At 40.0% G+C, this 26,084-nt stretch overlaps 1 protein-coding gene across 1 annotated transcript in view; it reads left to right on the top strand.

Moving 5' to 3' along the window:
• Nucleotides 1-25,880, top strand: part of LOC135080658 (dynein beta chain, ciliary-like) — a 33,715-nt gene extending 7,835 nt beyond the window's left edge. The window contains exons 14-64 of the mRNA XM_063975350.1: nt 721-851; nt 941-1,055; nt 1,128-1,352; nt 2,630-2,816; nt 2,889-3,067; nt 3,198-3,393; nt 3,604-3,814; nt 4,092-4,233; nt 4,313-4,469; nt 4,551-4,993; nt 5,078-5,302; nt 5,382-5,720; nt 6,268-6,416; nt 6,576-6,794; nt 6,877-7,114; nt 7,295-7,487; nt 7,664-7,841; nt 7,933-8,061; nt 8,395-8,614; nt 8,859-9,020; nt 9,179-9,378; nt 9,789-9,955; nt 10,541-10,719; nt 10,810-10,887; nt 11,082-11,243; nt 11,734-11,982; nt 12,058-12,169; nt 12,291-12,553; nt 12,894-12,974; nt 13,057-13,272; nt 13,392-13,540; nt 13,642-13,801; nt 13,916-14,082; nt 14,378-14,579; nt 15,073-15,203; nt 15,286-15,570; nt 15,643-15,898; nt 16,042-16,223; nt 16,303-16,434; nt 16,710-16,842; nt 17,844-18,070; nt 18,159-18,282; nt 18,399-18,535; nt 18,623-18,818; nt 18,896-19,069; nt 19,147-19,215; nt 19,295-19,477; nt 20,388-20,561; nt 21,028-21,176; nt 24,464-24,658; nt 25,692-25,880. Coding sequence (XP_063831420.1) covers nt 721-851; nt 941-1,055; nt 1,128-1,352; nt 2,630-2,816; nt 2,889-3,067; nt 3,198-3,393; nt 3,604-3,814; nt 4,092-4,233; nt 4,313-4,469; nt 4,551-4,993; nt 5,078-5,302; nt 5,382-5,720; nt 6,268-6,416; nt 6,576-6,794; nt 6,877-7,114; nt 7,295-7,487; nt 7,664-7,841; nt 7,933-8,061; nt 8,395-8,614; nt 8,859-9,020; nt 9,179-9,378; nt 9,789-9,955; nt 10,541-10,719; nt 10,810-10,887; nt 11,082-11,243; nt 11,734-11,982; nt 12,058-12,169; nt 12,291-12,553; nt 12,894-12,974; nt 13,057-13,272; nt 13,392-13,540; nt 13,642-13,801; nt 13,916-14,082; nt 14,378-14,579; nt 15,073-15,203; nt 15,286-15,570; nt 15,643-15,898; nt 16,042-16,223; nt 16,303-16,434; nt 16,710-16,842; nt 17,844-18,070; nt 18,159-18,282; nt 18,399-18,535; nt 18,623-18,818; nt 18,896-19,069; nt 19,147-19,215; nt 19,295-19,477; nt 20,388-20,561; nt 21,028-21,176; nt 24,464-24,658; nt 25,692-25,791 — 9,270 coding nt within the window. The 3' untranslated portion in view covers nt 25,792-25,880. The remainder of the gene's footprint in view (nt 1-720; nt 852-940; nt 1,056-1,127; nt 1,353-2,629; nt 2,817-2,888; nt 3,068-3,197; nt 3,394-3,603; nt 3,815-4,091; nt 4,234-4,312; nt 4,470-4,550; nt 4,994-5,077; nt 5,303-5,381; nt 5,721-6,267; nt 6,417-6,575; nt 6,795-6,876; nt 7,115-7,294; nt 7,488-7,663; nt 7,842-7,932; nt 8,062-8,394; nt 8,615-8,858; nt 9,021-9,178; nt 9,379-9,788; nt 9,956-10,540; nt 10,720-10,809; nt 10,888-11,081; nt 11,244-11,733; nt 11,983-12,057; nt 12,170-12,290; nt 12,554-12,893; nt 12,975-13,056; nt 13,273-13,391; nt 13,541-13,641; nt 13,802-13,915; nt 14,083-14,377; nt 14,580-15,072; nt 15,204-15,285; nt 15,571-15,642; nt 15,899-16,041; nt 16,224-16,302; nt 16,435-16,709; nt 16,843-17,843; nt 18,071-18,158; nt 18,283-18,398; nt 18,536-18,622; nt 18,819-18,895; nt 19,070-19,146; nt 19,216-19,294; nt 19,478-20,387; nt 20,562-21,027; nt 21,177-24,463; nt 24,659-25,691) is intronic.
• The last annotated feature ends 204 nt before the right edge of the window (nt 25,881-26,084 follow it).

The following is a 26,084-nucleotide window of genomic DNA, read 5'->3' as shown; positions in this document are numbered from 1 at the left end:
CTTATGTAAATAATTATGAGTTTCATTAATTATGGGTTTATTTTTCATTTCATTTAGAAAGCCATTCACACACACCTTACGTCAATCAACACTGAAAATGTTCATCTCACACCATACTTAGCTAAACATAAAGTTGTAAGTAGAGTTTCATTAGAAGAGATACTGCAAGATTTCAAGTCTTTAGAAGATGCAGCCTCAACAGAAGAATTAGATAGTCAAACAACAAAATCAGAGAATAAAGTTATGAAATCAGAGTACAAAAAGTTTCTCCAAATGCAAGATTATAGGAGACCCAAATTGCAAGAAAGTCAAACTTCAGGAAGTAAATTCAGGAAACTAAATAAATCATATTCTATGCAAGATATGAAGAAGATGGGCTTGGAAGTAAAATCTAATAGAAGGGGGTCATTGCATCAGAAGCTTAACGATCATGCCATTATATTGTCAGAATTCATTTTGTAAAATATATTATATGATATTGTAACAATATCTTTATTTTTCATCCTTCATTAATTCATTCACATTTCATTTATAAAGTTTAAATCACGGTTTGAATACTAACAGGTAAGTGAATTAAAATAAATTATGTGTATGAAATTAAGATGAATCCATGCAAGTGACAATAATGCATTAGATAGAGCAAACAGCTTACTGGAACTGTACGGTTTTCTAGAAAGTTTGTATGTACCTAAATTATTTAGATTTACTTTATCTGTTTAGGTAAAATTCAACATCACCGATGATACAACTTTGGCAGACTTGTTAGCTTTGAGCCTTCACAAGTACGAGGAAGAAGTAAAAACTATTGTTGATAAGTCTGTCAAAGAAGCTGCTATGGATAAGACGCTCAAGTAAGATATTTACATTAATGCATTAAGTAAATCTTACCTAGATTATTTAAGAAAAGCACAATTTAAAAAATATCGTTCTCTTTGTGCAGGGAGTTAGAATTAACTTGGGCTGTTATGGAGTTCGATTACACAAGTCACGATAGAACTGGTATTAAACTGCCTAAAGCTAGCGAAGAATTGGTTGAAACTCTTGAAGATAACCAGGTAAAATTAAATATACTGGATGCTTTAAATGGCACTGGATTTCGGATTTATCATAAAAACATTTTGTCTTAGAACCAAGTCCAGAACATGATGTCATCCAAATTCATTGGGTTCTACGAGGCAGAGGTAACAGCGTGGCAGAAGAAACTGGGCACAGCCGACGCTGTGATTGCCATCTGGTTTGAAGTGCAAAGAAAATGGCAGTACCTCGAGAGTATTTTTGTGGGCTCTGACGATATCAGAGCTCAATTGCCTGAAGATTCCAGGAGATTCGATCATATTGACAAGACATTTAAGGTTGGTTGATTTAAAGAGAATTGTGATTCTCAGTCACAATAATGATCGCACTTGGTATATCAAACGTTCGAATGATAAAACCACACTAAAAATTGTTTTATTAACTATACTCAACATCAAATAAACAGCACCTTCCACGACGCGAACTTTAAAGATTTTCTTCTGACACAATCATGGTGCCCCAACAATGAAAGCCCATTAAATAAACTTAACTTAAAGAATAACACACTTATAGCCCGACCAGGAACATAAAAACCCTCGCCATGTTGCGGAAAACTAATGGTACTAATTTCTTTTAATGGCAACAGTAACTGAAAACTTCATTGACATGTCACCTTGCATGTCAGTCTATTGCTGTCAAAGTGTAACAAACTTTATTTTAAATGTGCGCAATTGATTTTGTGAATTAAATTGCTAAAATCTTTTTATAGTCGTGAAAGAAAAGTGGTTCACAATGTGTTAAAGTATTTGTCGAAGAGAATACTAAGGGTTCGGACAATATTTTCATTGAATAATGTTTTCGACAAAGGTTGTCAAATTGACTGACATGTTTATAGTTTAGTACAGTCCACTATGAAAATTAGCTGTGGTTTGTTTCAACTACCTATTTTAAAGTTTTTTGTCACTTTCTAAGTATTGAATTTTATGGAATCGGGAAAGAAGTACCGAGTTTGAAGCGTTCATGAGCAGACCTTGCAGTTGAATATTCAAGTTCTGAATTTGATTATTGATGAATAATAAAATAAATCCTACTAGCTCGATTTATGGTTTCATTTAATTTATTTAAACTAGGTTACCTATAATAATATTTTTTCGTTAATTTATGAAAATATCAAATTAGTCCGTAATCCTGAATCCTGATACATAAAGTTAGGCTATTAATTTAACACAGGTACGACTGTACTCAGTGTTGCACTATCAAATGCAATTGACGCGCCTCTATGCCAGGGTTTTTATGTTCCTGGTCAGGCTATAAAACGATTAACATATACCATAAATGTGACTTGAAAAAAGACCACATTTGAGGCTCATCTCTGGGATCAATTAGACCAATTTTAAAATAAATAATGATCTCACGTGTCCTCTTTAATAGATGGATAGCGATTAATCCCAACTTAACAGTTTTAAAGCCTTAAAAGTTGACTCAAGCGTAACTACCTATTTTTGATAAGTGACTCTGGATCCTTATAAAGACACATACATACGTTTGAACGTGCTTGTCGCGGGAGGTGCGATTTATTTGATGTCGACTGTATTTTACATTTGTTGACTTACAGGAATTGCTTAGAGATATTGGTAATACACCCAATGTAGTCCAAGCTACTAATAAACCAGGTTTGCTAGACAAACTGGAGGAGCTGATGGCTGCCCTTAACCTTTGCGAGAAAGCGCTCAATGATTATTTGGAGACGAAGAGGCTGGCGTACCCTCGTTTCTACTTCGTGTCTTCAGCGGATCTGCTGGGTAATCTATTGTCTATGGCCGCAGTAAAGGCATGCTTGTGATGTATTCACCATAAACGAATTCATCTTGCAGATATTTTGTCCAACGGTAACAATCCACCGGCCGTTTCAAAGCATCTCACAAAGTTGTACGACAACTTGGCTAAGTTGGTGTTTCCCAAGACTGGCAGTAAGCATGCTTTCGAGATGATTTCCAAGGAGAATGAAGAACATGTGCCATTTAAGGCACCTTGCTGTGATTGCTCTGGGAAGGTATTGCAAAAAAAATATTTTTCCTTTGAACATTGCATTTTATAATCCACAGCTGACGCAATCTTGTTAATCAGTAACCTTGCTAGACTTCTGCTCTACAAGAATCACATTAAATAAATCTTGATCGTAGGTGGAAGTATGGCTCAACCGTGTCACGGACTGCATGCGATATACTTTACGTGATATTTTTGAGCATAGCGTAAAATCTTACGAAGACAAACCTCGAGACGAATGGGTGTTCGACTGGCCAGCACAGCCTGCTTTGGTGGGCACCCAGATTTGGTGGACTACAGAGACAAATCAGGCCTTTGAAAAGCTTGAAGAAGGTAAGAGTCTTAAATACACATCGAATCAATCGTATTAATGACTGACTTTTTTGCGCTGCTTCTTCTCAACACTGGCACATTTATATTGTCTTGAAGCAGTGGTATTCACCCAATATTGGGACGCGTAAAAGTTTTTATAAGAAGTACCTAGGCTTTAAAAAAAATGAGAATTAGTTTTCAAGATTTTGTGACCTCATTTTTTTATGTCAGGTTACGAGGGAGCATTAAAAGACTATCAGAAGAAACAAATCGCTCAGCTAAATGCACTAATTGTGCTTTTACTCGGAGATTTAACAGTCGGTGACCGACAGAAGATTATGACTATTTGCACCATTGATGTCCACTCGCGAGACGTGGTAGCCAAACTGATTGTTTCAAAAGTGGAAAGCTCAAATGCCTTCCAGTGGCAGAGTCAATTGAGGTAATAACTTAACAACAACTACGTACTCTACATTGAAATAGAAGTAGGGTTCTCTCGCGGAAGACCAGTTTCTTGACATGCCCTTAGGAGCATGTCATGATAAATACTGAGCGGGAGCCTATTGACGCAGTGGCCCACTATTTTTCTATATTCGTTTTGTGTTGTTATTGTTTATAATTTGTGCTTACTGTGATCAATAAATTATATTCTATTCTATTATAATCTCTTTTATTCTAAATAAGACTTCAAATATTTTATTTTTTTCATTCCATTCCAGACATCGTTGGGATAACAACCTGAATAATTGTTTCGCCAATATCTGCGACGCTCAGTTTCTTTACGATTACGAGTATCTGGGTAACACTCCTCGACTTGTCATTACGCCACTGACCGATCGCTGCTACATTACGTTGACTCAGGTAACTTAATTGGTTATGTGGATTGTTAAATAGTGTTCAAGAAACCACTAATTTTATTCTTATTATTTCTTATTATTAGAGTCTCCATTTGATTATGGGTGGTGCTCCGGCCGGGCCAGCTGGTACCGGTAAAACGGAGACTACGAAGGACTTGGGGCGAGCTCTGGGCATCATGGTATACGTGTTCAATTGTTCTGAGCAAATGGACTACAAGTCTTGCGGCAACATTTACAAAGGTAAGTACTATCATAAAAATTCGTTTATCAACTGTTTCATTATGTATGCTAAATCATTGCCTTCTAACAAAAACTTCATAGGTCTTGCCCAAACCGGCGCATGGGGTTGCTTCGATGAGTTCAACAGAATCTCGGTGGAAGTGCTGTCCGTAGTGTCTGTGCAGGTCAAGAGTGTACAAGACGCCATCAAGGCCAAGAAAAAGAAGTTCGACTTCATGGGAGAGTTCATTACGCTTATACCAACAGTCGGCATGTTCATCACCATGAACCCCGGTTATGCCGGAAGGACGGAGTTACCGGAGAACTTAAAGGCACTTTTCAGGCCGTGTGCCATGGTGGTACCGGACTTCGAGTTGATTTGCGAAATCATGTTGGTGGCGGAAGGCTTTCAAGAGGCACGTCTGCTGGCGCGCAAGTTTATTACTTTGTACACCTTGTGTAAGGAGTTGCTATCAAAACAGGACCACTACGATTGGGGCTTGAGAGCTATCAAGTCTGTACTGGTAGTAGCCGGATCACTCAAGGTTTGTATAGTATCCATATGGAACATCTGATACTGAACTCCTTTGGATTCCACACTGTTATTATGTTGCCGTTTTGTATTCCAGAGAGGTGACCGCCTTAGACCAGAAGACCAGGTGCTAATGAGAGCTTTGAGAGATTTCAATATTCCCAAAATCGTAACTGACGATACACCTGTATTCATGGGACTGATCGGAGATTTGTTCCCTGCGCTAGACGTGCCACGAAAACGAGACTTCGATTTCGAAAAGAGTTTGGTAGACGCCGCTATTTCCATGAAACTGCAACCAGAACCAGGGTTTATTTTAAAGGTGATATATAAATTCTAAAATTCTTTAAAATCCAGTTGTGGTTGGCAGAACAAAGTTATAATTCAGTGAATATTTCCAGATGGTCCAACTAGTCGAGTTGTTTGCCGTAAGACACTCGGTATTCATTGATGGCTTTGCTGGTACCGGCAAGTCCATGGTGTGGCAGTGCCTTAACAAAACCTATTACATGCTCAAAATGAAACCTTTCTACAACGATCTGGACCCCAAAGCTGTCACTAATGACGAGTTGTTTGGTATCATCAATCCAGCCACGAGAGAGTGGAAGGATGGCTTATTTTCGACCATCATGAGAGACATGGCCAATATGCCAGGTGATGGTCCTAAATGGATTGTGTTAGATGGAGATATTGATCCTATGTGGATTGAAAGTTTGAATACCTTGATGGATGATAATAAGGTTAGAAATTATTTAGACCATAGATTTATAACATAGACTAATTTTGCTGGACTGGACTTAACTAAACTCGCGAGCAAAAGTTTAGTATGGAATCACCCTACTTGTTCCGAGCGATCGTAAGAACTAAATGACTAATAGAAGATAGATAAAAATAGTACCAATAAAATTTCTTAACTAGTGAAAATTCCTTAGAAGTAAATATAAAATGCCTTTGGATGATGTAATATTTTATACTTTAACTAGCTGACCCCGCGAACTCTGTTCCGCCTTAAAGGCAATAAATAAGCCATCGCAATTTTTCCTTATTTGCTCACCGTTTAGACCTACCCTGGACTACGACAAACATTTTAAAACCAAAATCAGCTCAATCGGCCCAGCCGTTCTCGAGTTTTAATCAGACTAATGAACAGCAATTAATTTTTATTCATAAGATTTGATAGATACATACATAGTTAGTCATTCAGTTCTTAAGATGGCTTGGAACCAAACATAACGGGGTGATTCCATACTTTTTCTCGTAATATAAAACGTGGTTTGCTTTGACCAGGTGTTAACGTTGGCTAGTAACGAGCGAATCGCCTTGAATAAAACGATGCGATTGTTGTTTGAGATCTCCAACTTGCGCACAGCCACCCCTGCTACTGTCTCACGTGCTGGTATCTTGTACATTAATCCACAGGATTTGGGGTGGAATCCGTAAGTATAGCAATTTGTTTAAAACATTTTTTATTTATTTTTGCTTGAGACACAACACGGTGTCTGTCTCTAAATGCCGAGGTAGAAGGTCATATAGTATAAAAAAACTACTAACAGTTTATTATTTTACCTACACATTTTTTAATCCAAATTATTCAGATTTGTGGCATCCTGGATCGATACAACAAGAGACGATGAGAGTGAGAAAGCAATGCTGACGGTAATGTTCGATAAGTACATTCCGTCACTTCTGGAGTCTTGCAAGAAGTACAAGCGTGTGACGCCGCTCACTGAACTGCAACAGATCCAGCTTACGTGTTATTTGCTAGAGTGTTTCTTGAACAAGTCACTGCTGCCTAGTGACTGTCCAAAAGAATGGTGGGTTCCAAAATATTATTTTTATGGATTATCTTTAAAAATAGATACAAGTTTAAATCTAAAATTTGTCTTAAAACATTAGGTATGAAACATACTTCGTTTTTTGCATCGTGTGGGGTTTCGGTTCCGCACTCTTCCAAGATCAGCTCGTGGACTGGCGTAACGAATTCAGCAAATGGTTCTGCAATGAGTTCAAACAAATCAAGTTCCCTTCCACCGGCAATGTGTTCAGTTTCTTCATCGACTCGGAGACAAAGAAGTGGCTCCCATGGTCTGAGAAAATTGAGAACTTTGAACTTGATCCTGATCTGCCTTTACAGGTAAAGTTATTCCTATAGACCTTCTGGGTTTACCGCGTCTTTTCTGTTTCTATTCTGTCAAATATCAAGACACGAAATAGCTTGAAAATTAGGTCATTTAAACATAATGTGGTTTAACGTATACAAACATGGATTCTTTGCTACTGTAGATTTGCGCCTCCAAATGTCCTCTTTTTACAGTCATGTCTAGTATCGACGTCGGAGACGACCCGTATCAGATTCTTCATGGATCTGCTGATCGCGAAGCAGAAGCCTGTGATGTTGGTAGGCAGTGCCGGCAGCGGGAAAACTGTGAGCGTTGCGGCCAAACTGAACTCCTTGCCAGATTCCTTCGCCATTGCCAACGCTCCACTTAATTTCTATACTACTTCTGGTAAGTGATATGGTAAAAAATTGTTAGGCCTACTGTCACTGTTGACTTATCATTGAGCTAATTGCAATTTAACGTTCTTCTCTTTCCGTTTTTATTATTATTACAATAACTAAAGAACGCTTAGCTCGATAGACTCTTGCATCATTGTCTAGCCTAATTCTTTCTCTTACCTTCAGAAATGATTCAAAAAGTATTAGAGAAGCCATTGGAGAAGAAATCAGGTCGCAACTTCGGGCCTCCTGGCAGTAAGTTTATGATCTACTTCGTGGATGATCTGAACATGCCTGAAGTCGACACTTACGGCACTGTGCAGCCACATACACTTATCAGGCAATTCATGGACTACAAGCATTGGTAATGTCTTTTTTAATGCTTTAAAAACCAAAAAGAGGTCGTAAAAATCGAAGACCTCGATTGTTTATCACCGAATGATTAAATGTTTCAGGTATGATCGACAAAAGCTGTCGCTGAAGGACATATCGAACTGCATGTTCGTGTCATGCATGAACCCGACAGCGGGATCGTTCACAATCGACCCACGTCTGCAAAGACATTTCTGTACATTTGCTGTGAGGTAAACTAAAGGCTTTCTAATGTTCCCACATGAGAAACTAAGTAGTTACTGCCAGAAACCAGCGACAGGACATAGTTATATTAATTTATTTATTGCTTTTTTTTAAGAAATAAAGCTTCTATTTTGTGCCATTTAGAATTTTCTTTGAAATAACAGCACATCAAGATAATACATTCAACTGAAATGTATTGTCTGATGTGCAGTCGCTTTACATTATGACGCCTTATTGCATGCATTTTTACTAAAGTTGTGTTTTCGAATAGCTAGGTTTTCAAATAGTAAGGCTTTCGAAAAGTAAGAGTTTCTAAAACTGTTTAAAATTACCTTTTTCAGCTTCCCCGGCGTAGACGCGTGCTTCCACATCTACAAGCAGATTCTGTCGCAGCACGTGGCCAATCCACTGAACAAGTTCGGCATCCCGGTGATTCGCTACGCCGAGCCGCTGGTCAATGCGGCGCTCGCGCTGCACAACAAGCTATCCAGCATGTTCCTGCCCACTGCGATCAAGTTCCACTACATTTTCAACCTTAGGGACCTGTCTAATATATTCCAGGTTATTGTTAGATGATTGTATTTGGCTTGTGGCCTTGGCTTCTCTTGCGTCAAATTTTCGACCCCGTTTTATTCCCTTGGGAGTTGAATTTTGTAAAATCCTTAAATTTCTTGCTTTTCAGCGCAATCCTTAACGGTTACCTTTTAAACTTTAACAGAAGATTCATTCATTTATACTCATATAGAGAATCCTGTTTTTGTATTTTTTGCAATTCCCTACTCAGATATATCTGATTTTCTTTTAGGGCATGTTATTCACAACCGGAGATGCGATTAAGACACAATCTGAGTTGATCAGGCTATGGATGCACGAAGCTACCAGAGTGTATTCTGACAAACTTGTGGATTCTGCTGATAACGAGAGCTTCCAAAAACTTATCTCGGACGTTATCAAAAAGAATTGCGAGGTAATAATTATATCAATCACATTTCCTCTCATAGCATCTACCAATGAGAATTGACATTTGACTTTGTACCTACGAATGGACATCACTTCTTAAACATTATCTAAGCATAAGTTGAGGATTAATTTCAAATTTCTAACTACTTTTTTTTTCATTTCCAGGACTTCGATGAGAATGTAGTATTTGAAAAACCTCTGATATATTGTCATTTCGCGGAAGGAGTGGGCGATCCCAAGTACTTCCCAATCAGGGATTGGCCTCAAATCAAGAAGTTGCTAGATGAGTCGTTGTCTGGCTATAACGACCTAGTCGCCACCATGAATTTAGTGCTATTCGAGGACGCCATGTATCATATCTGCAGGTAAGAGCACGACTGGTTTATTAATTGGTCTGACAAAAAACCTACCGAAAGCTCTGTGATAAAAGTCCAGAGTAGTGTATTTCACCAAATATTGTTTTACGGTGCGATATACCTATTTACTTACCAAAAAGCGGTAGAGATTTCGGAGTTAAAACTGTCACGAATGTTACTTTGTTTAGAGCGCCTGAAAATGTAATATAGGTATTTCTTCAATCATGTTATTCCTCAAGGTTATCAGGCCTATTATGTCTGGCCCTGGCCAGTGTGGATAGTATCTATAGGTGAAATCTTCACTTTTGCCTTTGCCAAATTAAGTAGGTCGTCCACTATAGTAGAGACAAAATGACTTGAATGTGATGATGACGATGACGACGACAGTCGACTATGATGATGATGATTGTTGTCCATAGAATCAATCGCATCCTAGAAGCGCCGCGTGGCAACGCGTTACTGGTGGGCGTAGGCGGGTCGGGCAAGCAGTCGTTGTCGCGGCTGTCGGCCTTCATCTCTTCGCTCGAGGTGTTCCAGGTTCAGCTGCGCAAAGGCTACAGCATCAACGACTTGAAGCTCGATTTGGGTAAGTTGATAAAATGCCTGTCTATGAGAAACAATCAATACTCAATATTCATGGTAACAAACTGAACACTCATAAGCCTCATGGTAAGTGATCATCATAACCTCTTGCACTAGCGGCGTAAGGGGGGGGCGGTGGGGGCGGTCCGCCCCGGGTGCCAAAGCCTCAGGGGGTGACACAAGTCGCGCAGATTAGTACTGATTAGCGCATCTGCCATGACAAGTCTGCAGTCTATCTCATGATACGGGGGGGTGCGATTGCCTTTCAATCTTCGAATTGGTAGGTAACCCCAAAATCCTGGGGGGTAGGGGGTGCCATAGGACTTATGACGGGGGGGGGGGGGGGTGATCGCCCCGGGTGCAAACCCATGCTACGCCGCCACTGACCTCTTGACAATAGAAACACCAAAAGGGTTGCCCGTACGCAGATAAAAAAAAAGTATTCAGTCAGAACCACCTTTAAGGTCTAACATCGAGGAATGAAGAGTAAATTTTGACTTTTCACTTGCCAATCCGAATAAAATTCAAACAAATTCACTACCATCCAAACTATCTTTGGATAAAGCACTTCTCTTCTTTTTATTGGTAGCTGGCTTGTACGTCAAGGCGGGTCTCAAGAACATCGGCAACGTGTTCCTGATGACGGACGCCCAGGTCGCCGAGGAGCGGTTCTTGGTGCTGATCAACGATTTGTTGGCGTCTGGAGAGATTCCCGAGTTGTTCGCCGATGATGAAACTGAGAATCTCATCAATGGTGTCAGGGGAGAGGTGAGCTTTTAAATTGTCAATCCTTGAGAAGTTAGAAAATTTTGTCTTCTTTTCTATAATATGAAACAATAACTTAAAACTGTTTTGTAGACGAAAGCATCGGGTGTACCAGATACACGTGAAAATTGTTGGAGATTCTTCATCAACCGAGTGCGAACCATGCTAAAGGTAGGTTACAATGATGCAGTTATACTGTGATTAATAATAGTTATTCTTTGATTACACTATTATGTATTTTTTATATAGGAGTCCGTTACCCTTCCATAAATTAAAATTTTCACAGAATGTGTTTTTCTATGCCAGAATGTATAGTCTGAATAAGCTTTCGTGTGCGATTGATTTTGAATTTCGTTCCTATCCAGGTGGTGCTGTGCTTCTCGCCCGTAGGCGCGACTCTCAGGGTGCGCGCGCGCAAGTTCCCCTCCATCGTCAACTGCACCGCCATCAACTGGTTCCACGAGTGGCCGCAGGAGGCGCTGCGCTCTGTCTCCAAGCGGTTCATCGCTGAAGTCGAGGCTTTACCGGTAAGGACATACGATTGAATAATGCTTTATTTGGGACGGGTGAAGTTTCCTGAAGAGGAACTATAGATCGTGCCATCCACGAAGACTCGTCCCACCAATTTTTGCTCGAGGGAAGCGCGGGGTGCGGGGAGTTTGATCCGAGCAATCTGAGCGTCATTAATGTAGTGTGCGTGTGCACTCATGGATAATTAAGCGTGTACCGATAACACATTAGCGGAAGAATGGTGGGGCGCGTCTTCGTGGATGGCACGATCTATACATGAATACTTATAAAGATTTGAATTTGAAAAACTAAGGCAATGGACAGAAACAAATGCAATAAGTGCGTGAAAGGTAAATTGAACTAGTGGAGACGCTTGATAGATCATGTAGTGATAAATAAATAAATGAGACACGAATTTTGGCAAGACGTTTTGGAAAATTAATGTTGGCATGGGCAGCTAGTTTGAGTAAGTATTTAGTGAAAACGTATAATACATTTTTTCCATAGGTTCATTTGGTGGATGCAGTAGCAATGTTCATGGCCCACGTCCACCAGAGCGTGAACCTAATGTCAGCAGTTTACTTCCAAAACGAGCGTCGGTACAATTACACGACGCCGAAGACTTTCTTGGAACAGATCGCCCTCTATTCCAAACTCATCAGCGAGAAGACGACGAATCTCAAAATGATGATAGCGAGACTCGAAAACGGATTGGAAAAACTGGCCTCATGTGCTGCTGATGTGGCTGTGTTAAAGGTAAAATACTTTGAAACATATATTTAGGCAGTTAATATGCAGCTACATCGATGACTAATCATAAATATTGAATAGGTGACTCTAGCAGAGCAAGAAATCGATTTGAAAATTAAAAACAAAGCGGCCGAAGAACTCATTGAAGTGGTGGGCGCTGAAAGTGAAAAAGTATCCAAAGAAAAGGCGTTTGGTAAGTAGATGTAACTGAATTCAAATATCAAAGGAATATTTTTCACTGTACTGAATACTGCATGATATGACTATAAAAATTGACCAATTACATCTTATTGAATAGTTTTTACCATAAATAGCTGCCGAGGAGGAGAAGAAGGTCAAAGTGATTGAGGAAGACGTCACGATTAAGGCCAAGATTTGCGCTGATGACTTGGCTAAAGCAGAGCCGGCTCTGCTCGCGGCGCAAGAGGCCTTGAACACCCTGAACAAGAACAACTTGACTGAGCTGAAGGCCTTCGGCTCGCCGCCCGATGCGGTAGTCACCGTCACAGCTGCTGTACTCGTGCTGTTTTCCAAGAAGGGGAAGATTCCAAAGGACAGGTCATGGAAAGCTTGCAAGGTTTGTAAGCTAATAATCAAAATGTGCGAAGAAGAAATGTGAAAGCCATGGAGTATTCATATTCATATTCATTTATTCACTTCGCAATGATACAGAAGTTCCAACAATAAAGGGTAGTAGGTACAAGATGTTCAGAATGTTACATTGCTACCTCATAGAGGTATATGTGATTTGTAAACAATAAAATTAGGCATTTATCCATCCATAAAATCAAATTTGTAATCCATAAAATAAAAGTACCATCAGTAATGGAAAATTAATTTGCTCTTGTGCGAATGTGAAGGCTTTGAGCACCATTTCATTAACTACAGGAAATTCAGTGCCTTATTTTAATTTTCAGCTAATGATGGCAAAAGTCGATCAATTTTTAAACGACCTGGTTTACTACGACAAGGAAAATATCCATCCCGATGTCATCAAGGTAAAGTTACCAATAATGTTTAAAAGCTTTTATACCTAAATTTTGTAACATGTATGTCTAATATGTTAATCTGTGACCCTAGGCTGTGCAGCCTTACATCAAGAATCCAGACTTCAATGCAGAATTCATTATGTCCAAGTCCGCTGCGGCGGCTGGTCTTTGCGCGTGGGTGATCAACATCTACAAGTTCTATGATGTGTACGTGGTGGTCGAGCCCAAGCGGCGCGCTCTGAACGCAGCCAATGCGGAGTTGCAAGCTGCCAGGGACAAGTTGGCTATGCTTACAGACCAAATTAAGGTAAAATCCTCGTCTACAAACTGCAGGTCTTGTAGGTAGAGTCTAGCCCTAATGCAATTTTAGATACTACATTGAAGAAATAAATACATAATTTAACCAAATACACCTTTTTACTGTAGGAACTCGAGGAAAAACTCGGGGTGTTGATGAAAGCTTTCCAAGAAGCAGTTAACGAGAAAATGAAGTGTCAGGCTGAAGCAGATGCGACCAATGCTACTATTGACTTAGCGAACAGATTGGTCAACGGACTGGCTTCAGAGAAAATCAGGTGGGTTAAACAACGATTAGAGTTCATGGCTGATCTAGATGTAAAATAAGTTAAGCAGTACATAGGAGCGACTTTTCTACAACATCAATTCATGATTTTAGATGGACCGCAACTGTAGCAAACTTGAAAGAGTCTGGAGTCATGTTGCCTGGTGACACATTGCTTATTACCGCGTTCATATCCTACGTTGGTTGCTTCATGCGTCGGTACCGGCAGCAGCTTATGAGTGATGACTGGGTACCAATGCTGTCAAAGACAAACGTGAGTTTCAAAACAACATTTTTGTTTTTCTAGCATAGCATTATTAACTTATGACTCTTCTCAATTGCAAGGAAGTATCACAAAAGCGAGTTAAAACATTGTACCTTTTTTCAGCCCGTAATCGAGACAACTGAAGGCTTGGATCCACTGTCCATGCTCACAGACGACGCTCAGGTGGCAGTCTGGAACAACGAGGGACTGCCCAATGATTCAATGAGCACGGAAAATGCCACTATTCTTACAAACTCTGCCCGCTGGCCACTTATGATTGATCCTCAACTGTGAGTCTTCTGTTAGTTTATCTTACAGGGAGTAGGGACACTAGGGACTGATGCTTGTTTTGCTATCACATTGAGCGGTGAGAACTGTCTGTAATTGATGATAGAATGATAAAACTTGACTTTCATTCGTCATTTTAATTCATAGTGTGTTTTAAATTATGTTCATTACTATCTGTCATATCAATATAATTATACATACCTATAATGTTTTAAGCGTTACAACAACATGCGCATCACCCAGATTTCATTTTGTTGAGGCAATCACCAATGAAGATAAATGAATCCATCATTTCAGACAAGGCATAAAATGGATCAAGTCCAAGTACGGTGACGCGCTGGTAGTGATCAGACTGACACAGCGCAATTACCTGGACCGCATCGAGCGGGCGGTCAGCAACGGCAACGTGGTGATGTTAGAGAACATCGGCGAGTCTGTTGACGCCGTGCTTGAGCCGCTGTTGGGAAGAGTGCTTATCAGAAAGGGACGCGTGCTCAAGGTAAGATAACTTATAATAATAGGTGATGACGTTCAAAGGTAAGTAAACTCTGACTGATGATGACAAATGACTACCAGGGTTTATTTCGTAAATCGTCAAGTAAGTGATAAAACTATATGCATGTATATTATGATCTTTTAGGCCCAGAACACACGGTGAAACGCAACTGCAACGAAACTGCAACTTCTAGTTACTTTTGGGTTGCATCTAAGTTTCACATGACGCTACCAGTTTGACCAGTTTCAAACTGGTCGCGTCATGTGTGGTCTCTCAACGGACGCTATGACAGAAACTTAGATGCAACTCAAAAGTAACTAGGAGTCGCAGTTTCGTTGCAGTTGCGATTCACCGTGTGTTCTGGGCCTTACTCATCAGTTGCTCTTTGACTTCATTCAATACCTACGTGTGGTGCTGGTCACCCCCAGCGACCAGCCAAAAATTGTAATTGAATATTGGTGTCCACTCCATACGAATTACATTATTTCTTATACAGATTGGAGACAGAGAAATTGACTACAATCCAAATTTCCGCCTGATTATACAAACTAAATTGGCAAATCCCCATTACCAGCCCGAGATGCAGGCACAGTGTACCTTGATAAACTTCACTGTCACCAGAGACGGGTAAATGTCATCACGTATGATCTTTCAAGCCAATATTATATTAATAACTGAAAACTAAATTTTTACTACTCCCATTCAACAGTCTCGAAGAACAGCTGTTAGGTGAAGTCGTGAAGGCTGAAAGACCCGATTTGGAGAGCTTGAGAGCAGGTCTAACGAAACAGCAAAATGACTTCAAGATCACGCTCAAAACGCTTGAAGACGATCTACTGAAGAGATTGTCTTCTGCCGGACCTGACATCCTCAGTGATTCGGCGCTGGTGATCAACTTGGAAACCACCAAGAAGACGGCAGCAGACATCGAAATAAAGGTCGAAGAAGGCAAGGTTACGTCTGTGAAGATTGACGAGGCCAGAGAGCGATATAGGTAAAGTAATTGAAATCGACACACATTACAACATTTTTTGAATAACATATTTTTTAATTTATTTTCCCATAGACGAGCAGCTACCCGTGCCTCCATCCTGTATTTCATCCTAAACGATTTGTACCGAATCAACCCGATGTACCAGTTCTCACTGAAGGCCTACAGCGTAGTGTTCAAAGACGCTTTGGCCCGCGCTGATCCTGCCGATGACCTTGAAGGCCGAGTGAGGAATCTACTGGACAGCATCACGTTTGCTGTCTTTGTGTACACTAGCAGAGGTCTCTTTGAGAGGGATAAGCTGGTGTTCTTGTTCCTGATTACAGTTCAGGTATTATTATTGATGCTCTATTGATTGTACGGAATAGACAGACTAGCGTAGTATCGTCATACTTGTACTTGAAAATATTACCAATGTTGAAAGTAGGTACTATTTCTTACGGCCTGTTTCAACTTTAGTGTTTATGGTTGTAGGTCTTGCAAGGGGAAGGAAAAGTAGACCCCCGTGAATTGGACTTCCTTCTCAAGTACGCCGTGGCACCTGAAAATTCGCCATACTCCTGGCTAAACAACACCTCCTGGGGTGGTATCATAGCACTTGCCAAGATGGACGCTTTTGAAAATCTTGACAAGGACATTGAAGGGGCCACAAAAAGGTAAAACAGAAATTAGCTTTTCATTTATTAAAATAAGTTAATTGTAAATACTTGGGTTAAATAACTGAACTATTTTCAGATGGCAAAAGTATACAGATGGCGAGGCACCAGAGAGAGACAAGTTGCCTGGCGAGTGGAAGAACAAGACTCCCTTACAACGCCTTTGTATCATGCGGGCGCTCCGCCCCGACCGCATGTCATATGCCTCGAGGTAAATTACAATGATTAATTGAATATTAACTGCCTCGCGTAAAAACCCACGTCACGGTATTGTCCGGACTAATTATTTATTACCTTTTTGAACTCGATAAACTTTTGGATTTTGAATCGCAATACAGTCTGTCTGAAGATTTGCAGTTAATTTATTGTTCTCTGACAGTCTTACATAAATAGTTATGGAATTTGCACACTATATGACCCACTTTCACTACATTTATTGATGGTAGATATTTTAATGCCTACTGTAATCAATGCAACATTATTTAGTACGTTCTGCGAAGAGAATCTTGGCACGAAGTACGTTGAAGCACGAACTCCTCCGCTTGAGATATCGTACAAGGAAAGCACCTCCACCACTCCGATGTTCTTTATCCTGTCTCCGGGAGTCGATCCTCTAAAGGTAGACTGTAGTTTTTGATAGATGTAGAGTAGATTATGGAGATCGTATGTAGAGTAGTTAGTTTAATCTTTGTGGTGATCCGGCTCGAAGGACCAGGAAAATGTGGTGGACTGCAGTGGACTGTATGCGTTTGTGTGTGTTCGAGAGCGCTGACCGGACGATGATGACTGCCGTTGAGAGCTTGCCCTTACTATGTCAGGCGTAGTAGGTGCTACTTGCAGGAATAAAACCACTATTTCACTTGCTGAGACTTCTCGCGTTTATTATTCGCTTCCTTTTCTCAGTTCTTGCTTCTTCAGATCACTTGTTGCTTGCTCAACTTTAAATAAACTTGTCTCCCGGAGCGCCTCGCTCCGTATTTATAGGGCCCCGGGCTATATCCATCCCTTTCTCTCCCGATATTCCTGTCTCTGTCTCTCATGTTCTGGACCATAGTTCTGGAATGTTCGAAGCGAGAGGTCCGATGTTGCCGTCCCGTTTCTTTTTCTCTCGAATATTCCAGAAGTGTGTGGAAGAGTAATTGATGTGCAAGCGAGATGACAGATAATGTGAGAAAGAGATGGAATGTTATTTATCTCTAATCGACTCTAATTGATTATTTTAGTACATTTTCTGATTGTTAACGTTGCTAATCAATTCTAATTAATAAATTAGCGTGTTTTCTCGGTTGACGTCGCTAACAATCTTTTTTAAGTAAGTTATTTTAGTTAATTGCTCGTCAAATGTCTTTCATCTGGTTTTACAAGGATTACATAGTAGGTAACTTATGTTTAGCAAATGCACCAACGTACACATTTTATTTCGTTTTTTAAATATTAGAATACCTACACATTTTCGACATTATTAACCTCATCCTTACTTTGAGAAACGTATTAACACAAGATCGCTGATAATGTAATGTCAAATCACGCAACCAACACACACGTTACATATTACACGAGTCGAAGAGCGCCTTAAAGACTTGACTTTTAATTCCAAACACAAACGCTTAATATTTTCAGGATCTAGAGAAGTTGGGTCGCAAATTAGGCTTTTCTACCGATAAGAAGAATTTCCACATAGTGTCTCTGGGTCAAGGCCAAGAAGTAGTAGCCGAGGAGGCGATGGGAGTAGCCTCCGTGAACGGACACTGGGTTATCCTGCAGAATATCCATTTAGTAGCCAAGTGGCTTGCTACGCTTGAGAAGAAAATGGAGGAGACATTTGAGAACCCGTTGCCCGAATACAGGTAGATAAGTAACCGATCGTGACGTATAAATAAATTGTAAAGGGTATTTAATTATAGACAAATACATGACAATGGCTATTCTTAACAGGTTATATTTGAGCGCTGAGCCAGCGGCATCAGCAGCATATCATATTATCCCACAAGGTATTCTAGAGTCTGCCATCAAAATCACCAACGAGCCGCCCATTGGGATGTGGGCTAATTTGCACAAGGTGAGTGACATCAAGCAAAAATACAGTAACATTAAGTCGGCCAAAGCAGTGATGATTATTATTGAAATTTACTGTGAAAACAGATGGTGGTCTTCTAAATTTATTTTGACTTTCAGTCTCTAGATAACTTCAGTCAGGAAACCCTTGAGATGTGCAGCAAGGAAGCAGAATTTAAGTCAATTCTCTTTGCACTTTGCTATTTCCACGCTGTAGTGGCTGAAAGACGCAAATTCGGCCCACAAGGCTGGAACAGGTAACGCCAATGAGATTACCTAATATAATTTTTTACAAGAAAATTGCTCCCTGAATGTCTAATTGCTTTTATTCCTTTCGTGAACAGAGTGTATCCATTCAACTTTGGTGACCTTACCATCTGCGTGTACGTTCTGTACAATTACCTAGAGGCAAACCCAAGAGTGCCATGGGAGGATTTGCGTTACCTTTTCGGAGAGATCATGTACGGTGGCCACATCACCGACGACTGGGATCGACGTCTGTGTCGCACCTTCTTATTGGAGTACATGCAGCCAGAGCTGGTAATAACCATGTGAATTACAAAAAATAAATAAATAAACATATTTAATCAGTGGTTAATATTATACTTGATTTCAAGGTTGACGGAGAAAATCAACTAGCACCAGGTTTCATCTCGCCTCCGAATTCGGATTACGTTGGCTACCACGCTTATATTGACGACTACCTACCTGATGAGACGCCCTACTTGTATGGGTTGCATCCTAACGCTGAGATTGGATACTTGACCACCGTATCTGAGCGACTATTCAAGGTATGATCCTCGTAAGTCTAAGAATGAAGGACATGAATCTGATGCGTCATATCTAAGCTTGAAATAACCTTTTATAGGTCGTATTTGAAATGCAACCACGTGATGCCGGTGCTCAGGCTGGTGGTGGTGCTACAAAGGAAGAACTGGTAAAATGCCTTAAATATTTTCTAAACAGTTTTGTAAATAATTCTTTATTATTTGAGCAACTGCATTGTTTGTTTTTAGGTGCGATACATTCTAGATGATATCTTGGATAGGGTGCCAGAACCTTTCAATCTTCAAGAGCTGATGGGCAAGGTGGAGGAATTGACTCCATACACCATTGTGGCGCTGCAGGAATGCGAGCGTATGAACCGTCTCATGGGCGAAATACGCAGATCGTTGAAGGAGTTGGAACTCGGACTCAAGGTGGGATAAGCTTTGCTTCTTTATACAGGGTGTCCCAAAAACAATGGATAACCCTGTAACCATCGATAGGCCTCGCCATGGTCTCCCTAACGTCCAATTTTGACCCCAGTAAAAATATCACCGTTTTCAAGATTTTTAAGTTTTTGTTCATTTTTAGAAAATTGCCACCTGCGATTACTTTTTCTCATGCCATTTCTACAAATGAGGATACTTTTCAATCTAGTTTTTTTCCTTATCACAAAGGATAGTTGGGCTATCAAAAGAAATGATTAAAGTTCAACAAACTAGTTTAAAAGTATGAAAATTTTAAGAAATTGCAGAGAAGAAGGAAAAATTAATTCATTGTCTTGCACTTTTGATCAGCCGTCGTGTAAAAAAAATGTAGGAAGACCATCGTGCCCATTACCTTAAAAACTTCCTTGGTTAATTCAGATTCTAAAAAGGTATCACAAGCCTATGTATTCCGTATTATTTTTATCTTATGGCTACTTGAATAGCAACTAGTATGAAAACTGCAAAAATGAGTTTTTCTCGTAATAGTTAAACTAGGACTGCATAGTGGCATTAAATACAAATGGATAATTTTTAGCGTAGGAATTTTAATAAAGCAACATTTTATCATCATCATCATCATCATTTCAGCCATAGGACGTCCACTGCTGAACATAGGCCTGTACCCCAATGATTTTCATAATGACCGCTTGGTAGCGGCCTGCACCCAGCACCTTCCTGCTTACCTTTATGAGGTCGTCGGTCCACTTTGTAGGTGGACGTCCTACGATGCGCTTTCCGGTACGCTGCTACAGCTGCTACAGCTGCTTTACAGCTGTCTATAATGCTTAATATTGCTATGATAATATTGAAATAAAACTTAACTGTAAAAGTTTGGCTTTGCTTCATAATATTCCAGGGTGAGCTGACGATCAGCAGCGACATGGAGAAGTTGATGGAGTCTTTATTCATGGACAATGTGCCGGATTCATGGACGAAGCTGGCTTACCCCAGTCTCTTGGGTCTGGCTGCTTGGTTCTCTGATCTCTGTCTCCGGTTGACCGAGCTCGAGAACTGGTCTGGAGATTTCAATGTATGTTCTCCTTCAATTTACTTTCATAAAAGTTTTTTATTGCTAAGCTTTATGATATTTCAGTCGAATGTGACTGTAAGCATTGGCTTCATTAAATCTGCATTATCATAAGTGTAATGTAAAAAACAGGTTTAAAACTTTAAAAGTAGGGTCAACTTTTCTTTGAGCACTGTTATTCAGCAATATGACTGTATTATGTGCTTATTGCAAAATCAATCTGCAACTTTATAGTTTGTGACATCCCTTGGTAATTATAGGAGAAGGCGCTACTACGCTTCATTGTTTTTTACTTAGTATTTGTTTCCTTTATATTGGCAATAATATAACTATTACTACGTGGTTATCGCAAAATCAACCCGCAATTTCATAGCTTGTGCGACAGCCAGTGCTGTTCCTATTAGCTACTAGAGGATGGAGTATGGAGTTTTATAGTTTGTAGCGTTACTAAGTTTGTCGTCTGGCACAGTTGCCGCCCGCGGTGTGGTTGGCAGGCTTCTTCAACCCGCAGTCGTTCCTCACGGCCATCATGCAGCAGACGGCGCGCAAGAACGAGTGGCCGCTCGACAAGATGTGCCTCAACTGTGACGTCACCAAGAAGAGCCGCCAGGACTTCAAGTAAGACTTTATGAAAATTTTATAAAAACATGCTTTGATTAGTTTTTAGATTAGCGAAAAACACTGAAAGAAGGCTCAGGGCCGATTTTGATTTAGAACCAAAACTGCACTGAAACAAAATAATAATATGCTTCTGAGGACCCATTGTGATCACTTTGTTAAACCATTATTTACTTGAGTATCAAAAATCATACCCTATTTCATCCCCTTTTAGGTTTACTTAGTGGCCTATTTGCTTTTCCCAAGTGCCGAATATCTTATTAAATATTAAATCTTGCGGTCAAATACCTGCCTTGTCTAGCATAAAAAAAAAAAAAAAAAAAAAAATATTACCATCAAAAACAATACTTGTCAAAAAAACCAAGTCTCGCAACTCAGTTGTTCTACGGTAAAAAGTTGTGAGATCCATGTAATACCAAGTCCAGGCCAGGAAATCTTTAACGTTTTACATAAATTGACTTGGCCATCGCACTAAATAATTTAATTTACACGTGTTTTCATGCGATGGCCAAGTCAATATATTTATGTAAAACGTTAAAGATTTCCTGGCCTGGACTTGGTATTACATGGATCTCACAACTTTTTACCGTAGAACAACTGAGTTGCGAGACTTGGTTTTTTTGACAAGTATTGTTTTTGATGGGATCTCATTTCTTTTTGTATTTTGTAGACAGCAGTTATGTATCTAGAAAACTGGACCGAAATTGAAAAATTTTACTCGACTTGGCGGTTGCACTACCGTGCCCCCAAATCTCATTTCTTTTTGTATTTTGTAGACAGCAGTTATATATACCCATTCTTATAAGATACACTATACAAGAATGCATGGTAAATTCAGTGAACTGCTCCTGAATCGAATGTACCTACTACTGCTATTTCTATTTATTTATATTAACCGGCAGACAGTGGTGACTGAGTTTGTTGCGGCGCTTCTTCTCAGCACTTGCCAAATGTTGGTCTCGAAGCGCTGGTAGGGTAAAAAGATTATGAGACATGTAGAGGCTCCTTAAGAGCAAAATGACGATTTGTAAGAACTATTTATTAGTCTAAACAAATAAAGAAATTTTGACTTTGACTTTGACTTTGTATCTAGAAAACTGGACCGAAATTGAAAAATTTTACTCGACTTGGCGGTTGCACTACCGTGCCCCCAAATATTTTAGTTTTTCCTTGATTCATACACCAAACACTACTTATATTCCAAATTTGAAGCTTCTAGGTCTGCTAGAAGTGCCTTAGAGTTTTGATGATCGGTGAGTCAGTCAGTGAGTCAGTGAGTGACAAAATTAAGTAACTTTGACCCGTTATAATTCTTAAACTACTGGTTCAAATTGAATGAAATTTTAAATATACCGTGTCTTTACAATGCCTGCATAGCTAATGAAAATTCAGCCTTCTAGTTTTATCCACAACGAAGTTACAGGCGGTCGAAAATGGCCTGAATTGCTTCGAGAAAAGGATGGTACGGCCGTGCCGCTTTTTTGCTCGACTTGGTGGGGGCACTACCGTGCCCCCAGATAACCAAGTAACCATTTAAGTTGTTTGGTAGTGGATTTGGTGGAGTGAACTACTACACTAGTGAAATTGAAATAACTAATGAACTGAAGAGCTCCTAATCGCGCACGACTTTTTGCAAAGAAGGACCAATGAAAAGGGTCCTACTGGGTACATAAATAAAAGAGTGGACTGTATTTCGATAGGGCTGGTTAAATAGCCGTTTACATGTAATGGCTAAATAATGTAATAATAAAAAAAATAGGTTTAAGTACTAATCTACGCGACGTGGTGATACAAAATGGCGATTGCGAGTTGGAGGTCCGAACGAATAGTACGTGCGATGTACAACTGGGGGCCCAAGCGAGTGTGTGGCCGTGTGGCGCACTCGGCGGGCGGCGCGCTGCTCGTGGTGGCGGGATTCCTCCCGCACCTCCTCCCGTGCGTCAAGAGTAGACCGGTCCGCGACAGTGAACATTCAAATTTTCAAAGAAACTGTGTATTAAGCTAAGCGTCCACTTGTCGGTATCGTACGCAACGGATGCATCGTACAAAACACATCGTATCGGATATGCGATGCGTAGTCGATGCGGACAGGTGGACGCACTTATATGAGTTTCTATACAGGGTGTTAGGTAAATGGGTATATGAGCCGACACTAGCCCATGTTAACATGGGCATATAAATGGTATGGTGAAGTCAGAAAATTGATATCTTCATTTTAATAATTTTAATTTTCATACAAATCGGATTTTATAAAATGTATGTTGTATTTTTCTTTTTTTTTTATTTATTTAATAACAATCTTCGCTCTAACATTACAGGTTACCCCAATGCGATAGAGTAGATTAATTAGCACATAATATTTAACAATTAAGATTGCCGCTATGGCTATAACATAAAATAAATAATGTAACCTTTGTGAATTCAGTCAAAGAACAGCTGAATATGTCAACGGTTCTAGCTACTACATTCTGGTAATTGGCGCCTCTTTTAGCATATTGGTTCTTGCATTCGGAATTGCGAATAGAGGAGGCTGCCTGGAGGCTGAGGAGTATGAAAATTTAAAAAAATTAAATGATGATATTTCTGACTTCACCATACCACAGAACAATAATAAGTACTACGTACAGAAGTTTTACTTCGCGAAGGTATTTAAAAAAAATGTATGCTCAATGTCATTAACAATATGGTGTAATTTAGCCTGTCTCAAGAGTCAAGCACCATTTTGTTGACAAACGTCAGTGATCGGCACTGCGCCGAAGCTATAGCTGACTTCGGTAAAATGATGTGACGTGAGGTGCCAAACTGCGGAAAATGGCGGAGGAAATACATGATTTAGCATGAATTATCATGAATAATATTAACTACTTATTTACCTCTCAGTGTCTTGAGGCAACTTAAAAAAGTACATTCTGTGTTTTTATTATTATTTAGGCAGTTAAATACTGCACAGTATTTAGTACTGTTCGCTCGTATGTGAGGCCTTGTCGAATCGTATCCTGTAGGTGGGCCATCGTGCGTGTTTTGTTTTCGATGTAAACTCGCGGAGATTAACAGGCCTGAACATACCATTTATATGCCCATGTTAACATGGGCTAGTCTCGGCTCATACCCATTTACCTAGCGCCCTGTATAAATAATACTACGATCCGTTGCGTGCGATACGTCCGATGCGTACGATACCGACATGTGGACGCTAGCCTTTACGTTTCTTTAATTACTTTACCGTGTCTGAGTGACTATTGAAGCTAAACAAGATTAATTTAAGATACACTTTATGTGTCCTCCAGTGCACCACCGCGCGAGGGCGCCAACATCCACGGCTTGTACATGGAGGGCGCGCGCTGGGACACGACGGTGGGCGGCATCGTGGAGTCGCACATGATGGAGCTGTTCCCCGTCGTGCCCGTCATCTACATCAAGGCCGTCACGCAGGACAAGCAGGACACGCGCAATGTGTACGAGTGCCCCGTCTACAAGATCCGGTGAGTGACAGTTGAAACGTATTACTGTATTACTCACTCAAGATGGGATACGTCAGTCAAAGGACGTCACTTATATAAATTCTTCCCGAACGTCTAACTAGGCGATGGTTAGAAATCGACCATTGCTCGTCGCAGTTCCTCACGGGGCATGGCAACTTTAGACATAAACTTCACGAATTCAAACTAGTTCCGTCTCCTTTTTGCGAGTGTTCCACTGATGATGTCAGTCATGAGCAGTCTGCCCATCATATCTTGTGGGAGTGTAATCTTTGGAAACATGAACGTGATATAATGCTTAATTCAATACAACATACATCATTTTCCGCAATTTATTACACCGATCTTGTCGCGACAAGGAAAAAATTCCGTGCTTTTAAGTGATTTTGTGAAAAATACTATTGGCAGGTAGTTGCTAATTGCTCATAAGATAGGCCCCCTTAATTTTTATTTATTGGCCGTGGTGCATAATCTTTTCTTAAAGGTTTTAAACCTTTTTTTTGTCACCTGTCATCCGCTTTGCAATGGAGGGAAGTCGAACCTTAATTTCAAACTCCTCCTATGTTCTTCTGATTAATTTCGTTGCGGGTCCAATGACAGTTTAACTTTACCCCGGGACAAACTTGACCTTCATTGGTTGGGTTTTTTGTGGCGGTCAAGCTGTAGATCCTGGCTACAAAGGAGTTGCAGTGGTGGGTACGAGTGGGAATAGTCCCGTTTGGTATTACTCACTCGTGCGGCTTGTTATACTTAGTTAGGGTTTAGAAACGAAAAGAAACGTTTATGTACCACATTGGTCGTAATGTTACCAACGCGGCTTAGGTTACTCGACTTTGGTGATTACCACCACTTAGCTACAAGAACATTTTTTTACCATGCCTTTAGGTCGAAATGAAATAACAAGTCTCTTCAAGCTTGACAATCTAATGCGTAGCTATACTAGCTAAGCTAACATTTTCAGATGTTTTTGTTTGGTGATAGTTAATAATCTGTAATGGAGCAGCGTTTATAAAAATATATTATTTTTACTCCTTAGCATGCGTGGCCCAACCTTCGTCTGGACTTTCAATTTGAAGACCAAAGACAAACCGACGCGCTGGACTCTGGCTGGCGTGGCCCTCCTGCTTGGCGTCTAAACCCGTGCTTATAGTGCTACTTATTTATTAATTTATTTTTATTCTAGTTTTAATTTTGTTACGCTGTTTTATTAGATTATTACAAACGATCAAATCAAAACGCTTTCTTATTTTCAAACTTTATTTTCGATCATCTACTTACACTGCTGAGTATTTTATTCAAACATTTTCAGTGCTAACAACAAGAGACAGAATACATAAAAATAATACTTTGTGCAATATCTTAGTAACGTTCAACAGGAAGACTACACAATTTATATTAGTTTATGTCGAAGATAGATACATAATATTTA

This window comes from Ostrinia nubilalis, chromosome 18 (assembly GCF_963855985.1).
Source record: "Ostrinia nubilalis chromosome 18, ilOstNubi1.1, whole genome shotgun sequence".
NCBI classification, from domain to species: domain Eukaryota; kingdom Metazoa; phylum Arthropoda; class Insecta; order Lepidoptera; family Crambidae; genus Ostrinia; species Ostrinia nubilalis.
Note: the sequence above shows the minus strand (reverse complement) of the source record. Positions and strands in the feature narration are given on the sequence as shown.